Source organism: Erythrolamprus reginae, chromosome 2 (genome assembly GCF_031021105.1).
Source record: "Erythrolamprus reginae isolate rEryReg1 chromosome 2, rEryReg1.hap1, whole genome shotgun sequence".
NCBI lineage: Eukaryota > Metazoa > Chordata > Lepidosauria > Squamata > Dipsadidae > Erythrolamprus > Erythrolamprus reginae.
The window spans coordinates 152,160,863-152,176,253 of NC_091951.1; the positions used below are offsets into that span (position 1 = coordinate 152,160,863).

The 15,391-nt window shown below is 38.2% G+C and overlaps 1 protein-coding gene across 2 annotated transcripts in view; it reads right to left on the bottom strand.

Annotated features, from left to right (window-relative positions):
* Nucleotides 1-5,729: 5,729 nt before the first annotated feature.
* The window catches only part of CDR2L (cerebellar degeneration related protein 2 like), a 28,833-nt gene continuing 19,171 nt past the window's right edge, over nucleotides 5,730-15,391 (bottom strand). For both annotated transcript variants that reach the window (XM_070735949.1, XM_070735950.1), the window contains 3 exons: nucleotides 14,248-14,396; nucleotides 12,261-12,425; nucleotides 5,730-6,685 (listed from right to left, as the gene is read on the bottom strand). In XM_070735949.1, the coding sequence (XP_070592050.1) occupies nucleotides 5,800-6,685; nucleotides 12,261-12,425; nucleotides 14,248-14,396 (1,200 nt within the window). In that variant the 3' untranslated portion in view covers nucleotides 5,730-5,799. The remainder of the gene's footprint in view (nucleotides 6,686-12,260; nucleotides 12,426-14,247; nucleotides 14,397-15,391) is intronic.

A 15,391-nucleotide genomic window follows, 5' to 3' on the forward strand; every position in this document is an offset into this window, starting at 1 on the left:
TGCTATTGCTAACATGTTGTAAGCCGCCCTGAGTTTAAGGAGAAGGGCGGCATAAAAAACGAATGAATGAATGAATGAATGAATAAATAAATTCTGCTCTTAAAAGGTTACAGAAAGTATGTGCAGCAATATTGTGAAAAGGTGACAAATTGCAAACATTTTGAGGCATATTTTGAACAGGCAACCTATTCAATCTTCCCAGATCCTAGCCAAATTAAACTCTTTTACTGCTCTTACAGATTTGTACAACAATGTAACTCTTCCAAGTAGAATAAGTCTTTGATTTATGACCACAATTGAGCCCAACATTTTTGTTGCAAGCAATACATTTGAGTTTTGCCACCATTTCACAACCTTCCTTGCCTTGGTTGTTGTGAATCACTGCTTTTAAGTCAGTTAACATGGTTGTTAAATTAATCTGGCTTCCCCATTGACTTTTGTCAGAAAGATGCAAAAGGGGATTGGGTGGCCCCAGGACACTGCAACTGTCATAAATATTGACCAGTTGTCAAGCATCTGAATCACATGACCGTAGGGATGCTACAATGGCTGCGTCACGTTGTTATGTTGAGGACAATTCTTAAAGTCTTTCATAGTGAACCTTTTTTTCCTCAAGTGCCGAAAGAACGTGTGCACGTGCTATCATACATGTGTGAGTGCCCACACCAATAATTCAATGCCTGGGGAGGCCCTTGGGGGGCCTTCCCCCACCCCCCGGAGGCCCTTGGGGGCCGACTTCTGGTGGGCCCAGTAGGCTAAAATTTCACCCTCCCCAGGCTCCAAAGGCTTCCCTGGAGCTGGGGAAAGGTAGAAATGTCCTCCCCCATCTCCCTGGAGGCTCTCTGGAAGCCAAAAAACGTCCTCCCAGAGCCTCTATGCGAACCAAAAATCAACTGGCCAGCACACACACGCACATTGGAGCTGAGCAAGAGCAATGGCTCACATTCCAGCAGATATGGCTCCATGTGCCACCTGTGGCACCTGTGCCATAGATTTGCCATCACTGGTATAGGATATGGATACTTGACATATCACTTGTCTCTGTTCCTGGCTATCAGTGTCTGGGCAGGGGGGATGCACTCCAGGTCCCATCAATGAAGTGCTTCCATTTTATGGGACCAAACAAGTGTCTTTTCTGTCATAACTCTTGCGCTGTGGAAAAGCACCCCTGGGAGATAAGCAGGGCTCTCAATCTCTTTGGTTTCTCTTTTAAGACCTGGCTCTGGTCCCAGGCTTTTTAAAAAAAATTGCAATTTTGTTTTTTTTACATTGTTGTAAGCTGCCCCGAGTCCTTCGGGATTGGGCGGCACGCGTTTCCCACCGCTTAAATATTGGGAATACTGTACTTTTAATTCAGGCAGTCACAGGGTATTCAGTTGTTCGTAAAGCACGTACAGTTCAATTGCCTCATTTAGTAACCATTTGCAGTTACAATTTTATGGGTAATCTTCACTTTGTGACTTTTGTAAACAAAAGAAAGCTGAAGTAAGGTTGTAAGCAGTTTCATTTAGTGACTGCTTTATTTAATGGCCAAATACAAGTAGCTAGTTGCAATTCTTTTGGGTTTAGTTTTCATTTAGCAACACACGAAATACCTTTAGTGATACCTCTACTTAAGAATGCCTCTACTTAAGAACTTTTCTAGATAAGAACCGAGTGTTGAAGATTTTTTTGCCTCTACTTAAGAACCATTTTCTACTTAAGAACCCGAGGCCGGAAAAATTTCCCAGGAAATTTGAGAGCAGCATGAAGGCCTGGCCAGTTTCTTGCCATTCCCCCTTTAATCCCGGCCATCTGGGCTGCCAGAGGAGCCTTTTGGTGGCGCTTAAGGAGGCTTTGGCAGTCCAGAGCGAACAAAGCATTTCCCTTTCTCTGGGTGCTTGGACAGGGAATAAACCTCTGCCAGCACCCAGAGAAAGGAAATGCTCCCTTCGCTCTGGACAGCCGAAGAGTCACCACAGCGAAGAAAAGGCACCGGCTACAAACGAGCGAGTGAGAGGAGAGCCCTTCAGCATGGGAAGGAAGAGGAAGCAGGTAGCAGCTGCAGCAGCCAGTGTATGGGAGGCAGTCTCGCACCGGTCATATTGGAGGCGCGTGCTCCTTAGAGTCCCCCCCTTTTTTAAGCCTTAAAGTTTTGGATTTTTTTTTATTCCCCTCACCTTACCTTCTTCCTTCAGCAGTGACTGTCTTCCTCCTCCTTCCACCCAAATTCCGAGCTTTTATTTCTTTCCTAATGGGTTTGCATGCATAATTTGCTTTTACATTGATTCCTATGGGAAACATTGCTTCTACTTAAGAACGTTTCTACTTAAGAACTTGGTCACAGAACGATTTAAGTTCTTAAGTAGAGGTACCACTATACTGGAATTTTTATATACCATTCAGAATCATGCTGGAGTTGGGTGACTTTGACAAATCCAGGAAAAATAAAATAAAAAATTAGAATTGGATTGTTAAACTGGACATCTTATTGATTCAAATGTAAGAAGTAATGGATATATACGGTATGTGGAAGGACAGATTGATGAACAGATAAAAAGCATCTGTGCTCCTTCCTCCCACCTTCTTGGGCCTCCCCAGTTGTCAAGACAACCTGATTGTCAATCAAACAGCAGCTGTTGGACACAAGAGGAAGATAGAAAATATGTTCACAGGCCTTGGGAAGAAAAGGTTGCACAAACAGTCAAAGTGTGTAACTCAAATAAAGAGGCAAACTAAAAGACAGCCCCTATTAGAAGAGGCAATCGGAAAAAGAGCAACTAGAAAAACTGTTGGAAAGATACATCTTTTTCCTTCCCTCAAAGCTGGTATGGGATAAATGTTGTTCTAGCCATTTCCCTAAGAGGGAGCAAATATTAAAGAGAGAACCAAGGCATCCAGCCAAAAAAGCCCAACCAAGTACAAATGATGAAGAAATAGTCAGAAACTGAAAACAAACTAAAAAAGTAAGAATGAACTCTTCAGAAAGCATGCAACTCTATAGAATGACAACAGGGAGTAAGACAACAATATAAAAATCAGAAATAAACATATTAGAATTTTAAAATTGAATCTAAATTTAAAATCTAAAAGATAGAAAATATAGTGAAAAGGGGACTTTAAAGGGAGTAGATAAAAAGCTTCTAAAATACACATAGAACATTGTTTTATTGCATTTCTGAACTATTTGAAGGCACTTATAACTTTTTATATGTAAGCTTTTCCTTTTCTAAAATAAGTGTCTCCACTGAAGGAAATACAAAACCAAAACCCCCCAACTACCTATCCAGGTTTCCTCTGTATGCTTGTTTGTGTGTGAGTGTGTGTGTCTTATTCAGTAGTTTCATTTAATGTATTTCTTTTGATCAAAGTTATCAATATCTTTCTGATTTGACAGTATACTGTAACTGTTTCTTTCTTTAAAGAGAATAAAAATATGTAATTCAAACCACTAGAACATTCAGAAAATCTACAATGTAAGATGACACTTTCTGTTCTTTAGCTGGAGGAAATATCTATTATGAAAACAGCAGTTAATGATTCCTGGTCTCTCCCCTCTCCTCTTTATTTTATGCCTAAAACATTTTCATGGTCTAAAAAGTTCAAGCCTATTTCTGAAATGTTAACAAATATACATAATGTACAGGGGGAAAAAATCAACATTCATAGTACTGGTATTTCTTTTTTTTATTTAAGAACAGAATAAAGCATTTTTAAATATATTAATTTTAAGTATGCTACACAAACAAGACGCTGGTTTGCACATTAACAGTTTTCAAAACCAAGATTGCAATGGCCCTTTCCCACCAGAAATACTGATGCAACAAAGATATTACTTTTTAGAACAAATATAAATTCAGAAGTCCCTTAGTAAAATGCTAGTAAAGGAAAATTAAAATGCCAGAGCTATGATGGTGACAAATCAAAGTAAATATTTTGAGAGAACCAACTTCTTTTGTTATTTTTACAGATTACTGTTTTTTTTTATTGTAAGGCATGAAGGTTTGTATATGGTTACCAAAGTGGTAGCCACAATCATGGGTATGGCTCGTTTGGACCACATCCAGGGTACAGAAGAGGTTTGAGCATTTAGTAGAATTATTAATTCAAAAGAATAGCCCCTGGATAGGCTAACTCAAAAGTACTTCCATGTATTTCAAAACTGACTTCACTTGGCTAAGCACAAGAACTCAACGTTTTTCAGGGCAAGAATATAGCAAATGAAATGACAATCTGGTGACACAAAAATGAATATGTTCACTCCCTTTGACTTCACAGTTGACTTCCCACACAACTATCGTCTCAAACTTCTATTTACTGTGTTCATGAAATTGGATATAAAACTAGACAGATCTAGCATGATGAAATGCAGACATAGGACAAGAGGCACAAATGATTAGAAAAATATGTGAGCCTCCATCTGCTTGGCGAAAGTTGGCAATGTTGACCACTAAAGAATATTGTCTAAGAATGATGGTAAGAAAAATCACATAACAGTGTTTAAAGATGAAAGAACAAGAAGGTAATATGCTAAACATAAGATAGCATACTGAAATATCATTTTATGTTATTATAATTCCAAAGGAACGACAAAGACTTTGGATTTTATTCAGATATAGCCAAAAGGATCCAATATTTCTTCAAGTATAGTACTGCTTGCTAAGTCAATAATCTTATGTATGTGAGCCCTAAACATTATTGAAATGTAATACTGGTAGTAAGCATATGTGCAGGAATTCCTATCATTCATTACGGTGTATCTAAAATAGCCCAATATTTAATTTCAATGAAATGGATAGTGATGATTCCTGAGACTGGAGAGAGAAAGCTTTGTGTATAAATATGCAATGTATAAATCACCCCTATTCACGTTTTGCAAGGCATGCAAATTATATCTTAGGAGCAGGTCACAGAAGATAGTAAGGGTAATCATTTGAGCAACAAGGCTTGAAAAACCAACACCTAACTAAAGATGGAGCTCTCTCCCCAAGTCAGTAATAGCACTTATTTTTTTGGCTTCTGGAAAATCCCAGAATGAGTGATGACAACTTACTGAAATAAATACTGGAGGAAATATACTGTACATCCTATGTTTACTTTGTTCCACACATTAGATGATCAGAACAATTAGGTATGTTCCTGATGAAGACATTAATCAATCTGACATTTCTCTTCAAGTTTTTCCAGTTGCAACAAACTTGCATTGTAAATATTGAAAAATTTGACCAATAAAATAATGGCTTAAACAGGAAGAACACATTCCCCTTCAGAAAAGGCAGCTGTCCATTGAAAAGTCTCACTGATGATGGGTCTCTTTCCATGGGTTTCTCATGGAAAGAAACAGAGTGAAAATATAGTACAGGGGAAAGGTTGCATTTCAGGAGTTGCTTTTGGAAACTAATTTTTAAAAATTATATTTCGGATACTGCAAGTCATCGGAAGGAATGCAATCCTGATCCTATGTTCCATGCAGAAAAGTGAAGAGCGGCTGTGGTAACAGGTGAAGCTGTGGTTAGTTGGCTCTATTTCTTATTTTGGCGTTCCGGCTGCTGCAGGATGTGAATAAATCCTCATAACATCTTTTGATACCAACTACAACTACAACATATAGATTTTGCAGCAGATTCAGGGAGCCAGACAGCTTGGAGTACCAACTTAAAGAACGTGACTTGGATTCTTGCTGATTCTCAGGCACTCCAACAGGCTCCCTTTCTGTGCAAAGCTATTCAATATAAGAAGCTTCCAGAGCACAAAGGCAGAAAGCCAGGCAATTTTTTCCTGGTCTAAAAAGGATACGGGGCTGATGGTGCAGGTGAAGATTCACTTGTTCGTCTTCTTTTTCACCTTGGTGGCATTGATATCTGCTTTTGTCTTCTGGATTCGAGAGAAGATTTCTTTAAACAGAGCTTTGTATTCTGGCTGACTCTGCTCTAGTCGTTTGTCTACAGCTTCCACGTGTTTGCTAAGGCTCTTCTCCATTGTTTTGAGCTCTTCCAACTCATAACCCTCCCCCCGGAAGTCTCTAAAGGAGCTGTCACGGGAGATGGGGCGAGAGGTTTGTACACCGGCATGACGTACACTGTCCTTATGCTGACGGCACTTGCTGAGAAGCTCTTCATACTTTTCCAGCAGGGCATGGTATTGCTCATCCACTTCTCTCAGGATTGACATTCCCCTTTTGCGTACATTGTTGGCATGGAGTGTATAATTGCCTTCATGGCGGCTCACAGCATCCTTGGTTACAATGGCATTAAGGGCTGTGTCGCTACAGCTTTTTCGGACAGGATGGTTCGGAGAAGCTGCCATGGAGGATTCATGGTTTTTCCTCCCATCTTCCTCGGAGAGGTCTATGTAGTCAGATTCAGGAGTATTGTTTAATGGCTCCAGAAGTGTTTCTGATAGGTTGTCCTCTCTGCTGAGGAGATATTTCTTGACTTGCTTCATCTGCTGGAGTTCCAATAATTCAGTTTCCAATTCTTTAATGCGCAATTTGCAGCTTTCCATCTCACAAACCCGTTGCTCGAGATCTGAGTACTCCTGGATGACTGAGGTATACTCTCTCTCCACTCTTTCTTTTCGCTGCTTCTCTTGGATAACTTGGGACCGGAGAGAATTTACCATTGCTTGCAGCCGCTCGTTCTCTCGTTCCAAGGGCATCTGGTTGAACTCCATGGAAGAGCTATGGATCTGGAATGCATCCTCATATCTAATATTAAAAAGACAATATGATTGGCAAATTAACAAGATCCTTGGGTAGTCATTATCATTCTAATGAATAATGATGGTGGTGGTGGATAAGATTAATATACTTTCTCAAATCATACAAATGAGCCCTAACATCAGATGCCTAAATCTTATGTCTTTTGTACTCAAACACCAGTTTTAACTTGCACAGGAAGAGTGAAAGGCTGCAAAATTATTTCTAGAAAACGACATCTTTCTGCCAGCTGGGTTACCTAGAGCAGCGTTTCCCAACCTTGGCAACTAGAAGATATTTGGACTTCAACTCCCAGAATTCCCCAGCCAGCAAATGCTGGCTGGGGAATTCTAGGAGTTGAAGTCCAGATATCTTCAAGTTGCCAAGGTTGGGAAACACTGACCTAGAGCCCCTAGTCTTAAAAGAAGGAGAATTCTGTTATACTCTGAGTGAGTGACTAAGATCCTGTACTTCTCAATACAAGATATTACTTTTGTAGTAACAAGATGTACTATTTCAAAGTGATAATAATGGAACTACATTGATTCTTACTGGCAGGTGGATCATTAACAAAGAACCTACTTATTAGGAATATGCCCATGAATGTTACTTGCTTTTCCTTTATATGGTGCCATCTCTATTAATGACAATTTCACTTAAGAGTATAAATTTAAACTGTGTTGAAAAAGAGAAGGAGAAAGGAGGAGTTAAACAGGAAGCTATTCGAGTTAAATGGGAAGCTATTGGAATTAGATAGGAAGCTATGGATTTAAGCTTCATTCCATAAAGAATTGGATAGTGACTAAGCAGAAGAACAATTATTTCAATCATCAATAACCAAAAGGACATTATGTCCCTTGTGTGTTCTGGGCACTGTACAATATTTAATTGTCTTTCTTACATCAAACACACAGATCTAACAAAGCAATTCTGGCAATATTCCTTGAACCTTGTTTTGATTTTCTGATGTGCTGTCCAGCCTTCCAAAAAAACTGGTACACTGATTTGACAATGGAGAGATACAAAATAAGTAAGCATGACTATGGGGACTGGCCAATTCCCCTCTGAAATTTTGTCTTCGGGTGCCTTTGAATCTTTTTAGTTATTGGGAGGATGGATATAAAACAAGTGCTGAGTTAATCGTATCTGCTTTAATTCAGCATATATTCTTCCTTGACTCTTAATAAGCAAGTGGCACACTCATTCATTGAAAAACGCTTGTGGGTGGGAAAGGAATGAGCAATACCAGACTCCCCCATCTTTCATTCATATATGGATTAGAAAGAGGGAAGTGAAATGCCCCTTAATTATTATAAACCAGTATCTATAAAATGCAAATTTTATAAAGTTATACATAGCCTGAAGACACCTTGGGTAAAATGTATCAAAGGTATGATAAGGACATTTTAAAATGGATAATTATAAAATTTTCCCTAGAATAATTTTAGGACCTAAGGACACCAGTAATTAGGTTTGCCACAACTCCATGAATTGTATTTATTGATTGGTTCATTGATTGTTCAACTGTTTCTGCTAGAACCAGATGGGACACCAACAAAATCCTTCAAAGGTGATTGAATTGCCATTAATGTTGACGATGAATGAGATTTCTGACCTTCATTTGGCAATGAAGTAAAGCATGTAGAAATGTGTATATTTTTAGTACTCCGTAATTCTGGGTCCAAAAATGGAGGCATTTCCAAGTGTGAGAGGAACTCAGCCTCTGCTATGTATGTTCAAGGCACACTGAAACTAATACTCAGGCAATAATGAGGAATGCCTTAAACCAGTGTTTCCCAACCTTGGCAACTTGAAGATATTTGGACTTCAACTCCCAGAATTCCCCAGCCAGCATTTGCTGGCTGGGGAATTCTGGGAGTTGAAGTCCAAATATCTTCAAGTTGCTAAGGTTGAGAAACACTGCCTTAAACCAATACAGGAGAGAGCAGTACTGAAGCAATTGTTTCTATCCATTCAGCTCTGCTGGCATCAGATGAAACAATTACTGGAGCACAGTGTAGCTTATTTCAAAGCAGCCTCTTCTATTTGCATAAATTAGGGAGATATTACATAAAAAATAATCTAAAGGCTCTGTTCTGCACTGCTGCCCCTGCACATGGTAGGTGCACTTGTTTTCATTTCAAATGCCAATTTAATTGTTTGTTTCAGAGAGGGAAATGAACTTCAGGTTTGTTTATCTGAAATTGAAGTTCAGTTGCTTCAGAGATTTCTACGTATAAACAATCCTAGTCGGTGGTGGGCTTCAAATTTTTTTACTGCCAGTTCTGTGGGTTTGGTGCATATGGTATGGCTTGTGGCAGAGAAAGAATACTGTAAAATCTCCATTCCCACCCCACTCCAGGTTACTGCAAAGTTCCCCTTTCCTCCTGATCAGCTGGGACTCGGGAGGCAGAGAATGGGAGTGGGGCCAGTCAGAGGTGGTCTTTGGTGGTTCTCTGAACTACTCAAAATTTCCACTACTGGTTCTCTAGAACTGGTCAGAACCTGCTGAATTCCACCTCTGACCCTTATGAGAACTTTTCAATGGCACTACAGGAAGTTTAATTATTGTTAAGCCCACTTTTTAAATATGTATTTTCTTGCATCGGTTTTCTGTACCTGAGCATTTATAGTCTGCAAATTAAAACAAATTGCTAAATTTTATAAAAACTTAAATTCATTATTGAAGATTTAAAAAAAAAACAACAAGTTAAGAGTTTTCAGAATAGAAGGAGAGGGCGCGGCCATATGCTGCGGCAAGATGGAGTTCCACACACTCTGCAGGGGAATTACGATATTCCTGCCGTTAGAGGCCTGGCTTAACTGGAACCAGGCCAGAACTGCCCTGAGGGGTGGGGGAAAAGAGAGGCGCCTGCCAGCAAGATGGAAAAATAGCAAACCCCCCCCCCCTGGAGCCAATAAAGTCCTCTCAGCCTGCAGCAACGGAAAATGACATTATCATCCAGGCTATGGTGGTCACGAATGGCTGGATTGATTGTTGAAGATTGAAGCCACCTGGGAAGGAAGATATAAGATTGTGCTGAGTGAGAAGGTAGTATCTCAAGCTGGCGAGTGTTTTTTGCAGATAGAAGCCCAAAATGCACTGTTTAAAAACTTAAAGAGGAACAAAAGCACAGGAAATGTAAAAAGTGGCTATCTAGCCAACAGAGGACGATAGAGAAATTTTAAAAAAGAGGTGGAACTGAACTGATGCCCAACTATTGAGGATTCAGAACTTTGTTAAAATTGAAGTGGTTGCTTAACAATCTGGCAAAGAAAATTTTAATTTCTTTGTTGACAGAATTGATTAAGAAGACAGATGAATATTATGGGATAGAGTAGCAGATATGGGAAGCAGTTAGTGCCATCTACTGGTCGGCGGACTTATTGCATTGTGGAAAATGTCAATGGACTCTCTGACAGCTGTTGACCTTGAATAAGGAAAACCACTCTGATATCTGGAAAACACAGAACTATGAGTAATTTGTTATTGTATGAGAAGACAGCTTGGATTTATCTGAATCAGAATGAATGAGAAACAAACATAAATGTAATAGCACTTCAAAAAGGTTGTGGCATAATATTTGTTAACAGCTGAATTGACTGTAAAGATTGGGGAACTGTGACTTGGAGAATATTGAAGACATGAAGGTAAGAGACTTTGAGGAGTTTGTAGCATTTTTAAAAGACTGGTGTGAAGATTTAAAGATACATTTTTGGGGATTTGGAGCTGAAGATGAAAAAGAAAAAGAACCACATGACCACAAAGACTTTGAAAATAAGACAGTAAGAAATGATAGTGAAAAAAACAAAAAACCAAGAAGATAATAAAGAGGAGAAGAAAATAGAAGGAAAGCAGATGGATGAAGATCCTCAGCAATAAAAGAAAAGAGATTATTGGAAATGGACCGACTTATGTCTATATTGAAATCTATGATTACACTGGGGTTGACAAAGAGAGAACAGATTGTGAATATTGGTATTGAATGAGACAAATAAAAAACAGGAGGAAATAGGAGGAAGAGATTGGGAAAATGGAAGAAAGACCTATACAATTAATTTGTAAAAAGAAGAGAAAAGGAAAGAGAGACAGAACCCCCCAAGAAGAGAGAGAGAGAGAGAGAAGAGGGAGATGGACTGGAAACTTTAAAAAAAGGATGATCGATGTTGGGGAGAAAAAGATTTTTTCTTTATTATATAACATTTCATTTTGCGTTATTACATTTGACTATGATGTTACTAGTGATAGTGAATAAGACATATTTAATTAATAATAATAATAATAATAATAATAATAATAATAATAATAATTTATTAGATTTGTATGCCGCCCCTCTCCGAGGACATTTAAATATTTGATATACCTTTGGGTAATCATAGCTATATTATAGATTGGTTAAACCTGGTCTTTTAGATAAAATTTAGAAAGAGGACAATTTGTGGAAATGTATTGGAAAATTATTATCGTCTGATTTTGCTTTTTTTTTCTTTGCTAGGACGTTAATATGAAGTAATTCAAAGGATTTAATGTGAAAATTATCGAAGTATGTAACTGAATGTTAATTTTTTTACGGGGCATTTAGTTATGATAAAAATAGGGGTTAAGAAAAACAAAAGGTGAGTAAGAATTTAAGGAAGAGGAGGAAGCATTATGGCCTGAACTCAAGAAGCAGGAGAAACAATAATTGGCTCAGGAGCTAAGCTATAGTGGTTAACTTGGCATAAAAACCTGAAATTAATTGGTGGTGTTCCCAGATGACAAAACTAGACTTTTTTTATTGGAGGTAAGGTAGCACTAGGGAAATAATGCACATCAATAATACTGTATTAGGTTGGTGTAACTTTCTGATTACAGAATAATAAGCACCGAGTGATATAAAGCAATAATAATAATAATTTTAGGAGGCACACTGTTAGATTAAAAGTGGGGAAGAAAATATCAATCTGTCAAATATGATGCAAGTAAGGAGGAGAAGCATTCAGGGGAAGGTAAAAGAGGGAGAAAGAGGAAGTAGGAAATGAAAGGAGAGCAGAAGAGAGGAGAAGTAGAAGTGGAAGAAAGTAGAAGAGGTAGAGAAGATGGATGGATGGAGGAAAGGAAGGAGTAAGAAAGTAGGAAGAGGAGAGAAAGGTATAGGTGGGGAGTGCAAAAGACAGACTAATGAAAAGGAGCAAAAAATTAGTGCAAAACAGGATACTGGTTTATGATTGATTGATTGATTTAAAATGTATGTATATGTATATCATTGACTATTTTAAGGTATGTGTATATTGATGTGTGGATGGAATTTGTGGAGAAAAATAAAAAACTTGTTTTTAGAATAGCACAAAAAATCCCAAGCTTTGATTCAGTTCAAAGATGAATTATTTTTCTGATATAACAAATGGAGATTTGAGAACACTTATGAATAGTTGTGAACAACTATTTGTACAATTATTGTGGAAATGGCTGGGAAGGAACAAGACAGAGGTAAAGGTCCACACAAAATTAAAATACTCTGTTGTGGCTTCCTCTATAAATTAACCGATAGCCAAATAGTATAATTTAACAAAAATGAAGTGCTATTTGCCCCATCCAAAATACCTGGGACTTGAGCATAATTCTTTGAGACAAGGAAATGTGTGGATCGTTCGACGCCTTTCTCTTTTTTCTCGGCGGACACGCAGCTGGTCTAAGGTCTGCAGTTCTTCCACTTGTTTTTGTAGCTCATCAACTTGATTTTGTAGTCCTTCAATTGTTTCCGTTAGGCTGTTAATAAATTCAAGATTGATGGAAAAGAAATGAAACCAAAAACTGAGCACTAAATTATATAAAATAAAATACAGACACAGCATGAATAAATGGTTATATTATTCATACACCTATGCTTTCCTCCTATAATTATCTGCAGTAACATCTCTGGAGAATATGTATATGTGCCCTTCAACTAAATTTTTACACTTCAACAATTCTGGCCTATAAATTGCAATTACATTCTCAGAGGTAAGCCCATATCAGAACCAGCTAAACGTGCAGTCAGCTTCTCTCTGTTTCTTTTCTCCCTCAATACTAATTATGCATGCTTCCCCCCAGATATTTAAAGAAGCATAAAACAAAGAATAACTATGTTTCTATCTGCCTACTTTTTTCAGAAGTGCTAAATCATCAAAGTTGCTATTGTGTTATGAGCTGAACAGATCCTTCTCACACATCCCTTCCCCATCCCAATACGTTTTCAAACACTTGCTTTTTCCATCATGCAAATCCTACCCTGTTATAGAGGACACAGTCGATATACTGCTTTCCAGTGGGAATTTATGTGTTAGCATTTTTATTCAGAAATACTTTTAAATTACCCTTCAGGAAACAGAATGAACATAGCACTGTGATAGTGAAAAGCCCAAAACAACATACGAGGTAAGAAAAGTCACCTATTCACATGTCCATTTAATATAATTCTTTCCTTGTAGGGAAGTTGGCTAACTATATTCTTCTTTATATCAGGTCTTCTCAAAAGAGAACATATCTATGTATCTTTCTACTTGGGGCCAAATTTTACTTTGCACACATATTTTCAGGGGTAATATAACTACAAAATGTCCTCCTATTATTTCTGAAATCAGCTCTGTTTATCATTTAGAAGTTGCAAAGTACAATAGCTGATCTTTTTAAAGATTGGAAAACAAAACCCCTTACTCAGATTTGAATGCTCTTTCCACTACCTGCCAGCAATGCAATCTCTACCTTTCAATTTTTGACATTCCCGAGACAAACATGATATCCATGGGCCCCACGATATGATGGGGCTTTTCAAGGTCTTTGTGTGCTGAATAAATTACCTTTGTTCAGCTGTCACTGCAGAGAAAACTGCAAGGTAACTGCTCCCCCACTTCATTGCACTTACACACTCCTCAGAAGTATACTTCTCCCTTGAACCCAAGGCATTATAACATTCCTACCTGCCCCCAAGAAAATGCAGGGAAGAAATGGCAAATCCAAGGAAGGGTATTGATTGACTGCCATTTTTGCACTTTCCCCGATTGACTAGCTAGCTATAGATATATGCACATTCTGGAAACACAGCAAAACATGCTGCAGAGGCAAATAGGAGTATTGCCAATGTCTGAGTAAATGTGTCAGTCAATAATACCGAGCTGAGGTGGTGCAGCAGGTAGAGTGCAGTACTGCAGGCCACTAAAGCTGACTGCTAGACCTGCAGGTCAGCGGTTCAAATCTCATCACCAGCTCAAAGTTGACTCAGCCTTCCATCCTTCCGAGGTGGGTAAAATGAGGACCCGGATTGTGGGGGAAATAGGCTGGCTCTGTTAAAAAGTGCTATTGCTAACATGTTGTAAGCCACCCTGAGTCTAAGGGGAAGGGCAGCATTAAAAAAAAATCGAATAAAATAAATAAATAAATTTGGTCTTTAGTAGAAAAACAATTTTTAAAAACTTTATGATTAACTCTGGGAACAGGGGGATTGTATTTTCTTGTCCATAACTATGAATGAAAAAAACCCTCCAGTGATCCTTTGGGGATAGCAAAAAAATATATTAAATCTAACAATCGGAACCATCAGACAAATGATTACCATTGTATCTTCTGCTGGGATGCCTTACTCTCTAACACAAGCTTCTGATTGGCCAATTCTAGATCCCGTGCTGTTAAATCCAGTTGTTCATAAACTTTAGCATGTTGTTCATTCATATGCCGCAACATTTCCAGCTGTTTTGTCAAATACTAGAAAGGAAAACAAAAAGAAGTGCAACCAAACCAATCAAACCTCTTTAAGACTAGCATAATTAAATGGAAGGCAAATCAATTAAATGTCTAAAAATGTTTCTAATCAGGAATCAATTTTAGGGTAGCCCAGACAAGTATAAAAATGAGCAAATGGAACAATCTATCTTTAAAAAAACCCTTTCTCTCATTCAAAAAGTAGAATCTATGGAGAGACAATTTAGGAAAAACGTATGTTGCAGTGATGGGTTTAATTTTTTTTTAATTACTACCAGTTCTAAGGGCATAGCTTGGAGGGCGCAGCAGGGGAAGGATACTATAAAATCTCCATTCCCACCCAACTCCAGGGAAAGGATACTGCAAAATCCCCATTTCATCCTTCGGGAGGCAGAGGACAGATGAGGGCGGGGGCAGTCAGAGGTGGTATTTATCAGTTCTTTGAACTATTCAAAATTTCTGCTACTGGTTCCCCAGAACTGGTCAGAACTTGCTGAAACCTACCTCTGGTATGTTGACAACTGTTACAAAAACTTGTTTTAAGACCAATAAATGAAGATAACTTTAGAAAGTAACTTAAGTTGACTCTGCTTTAATTCCCTTCTTGGGATATAAGATGGAAGGAAGGGAAAATACAACCAGGATTCTTGTGTTCCGGTTTTTCTCCACAAAATTGAACTTTAGTCTATCTTGAGGAATCTTTTTCCTGAATTGATCTCAATCTTGAAAGCCTCACTATCTTCCGTTCTCTGCCTCTTGCAATTAATTATGAGCATTCATACAGATAATCAAATAAGACACACCAATTTAAATCCCTTTAAAGCAGCAGAAAATGCCTTCTGGAATTATTTTCACCTTTTAAAAAAAAACTACCCTGCATCATGAGACTGGAAAAGACAGGGTCTTATAATGAAGCTGTCAGAAGCATTCTGAGATGCTTCTCAACTTTTGTTGTAAGCCGTCCTGAATCCCATGGGGATTGGGTGGCATAGAAATTG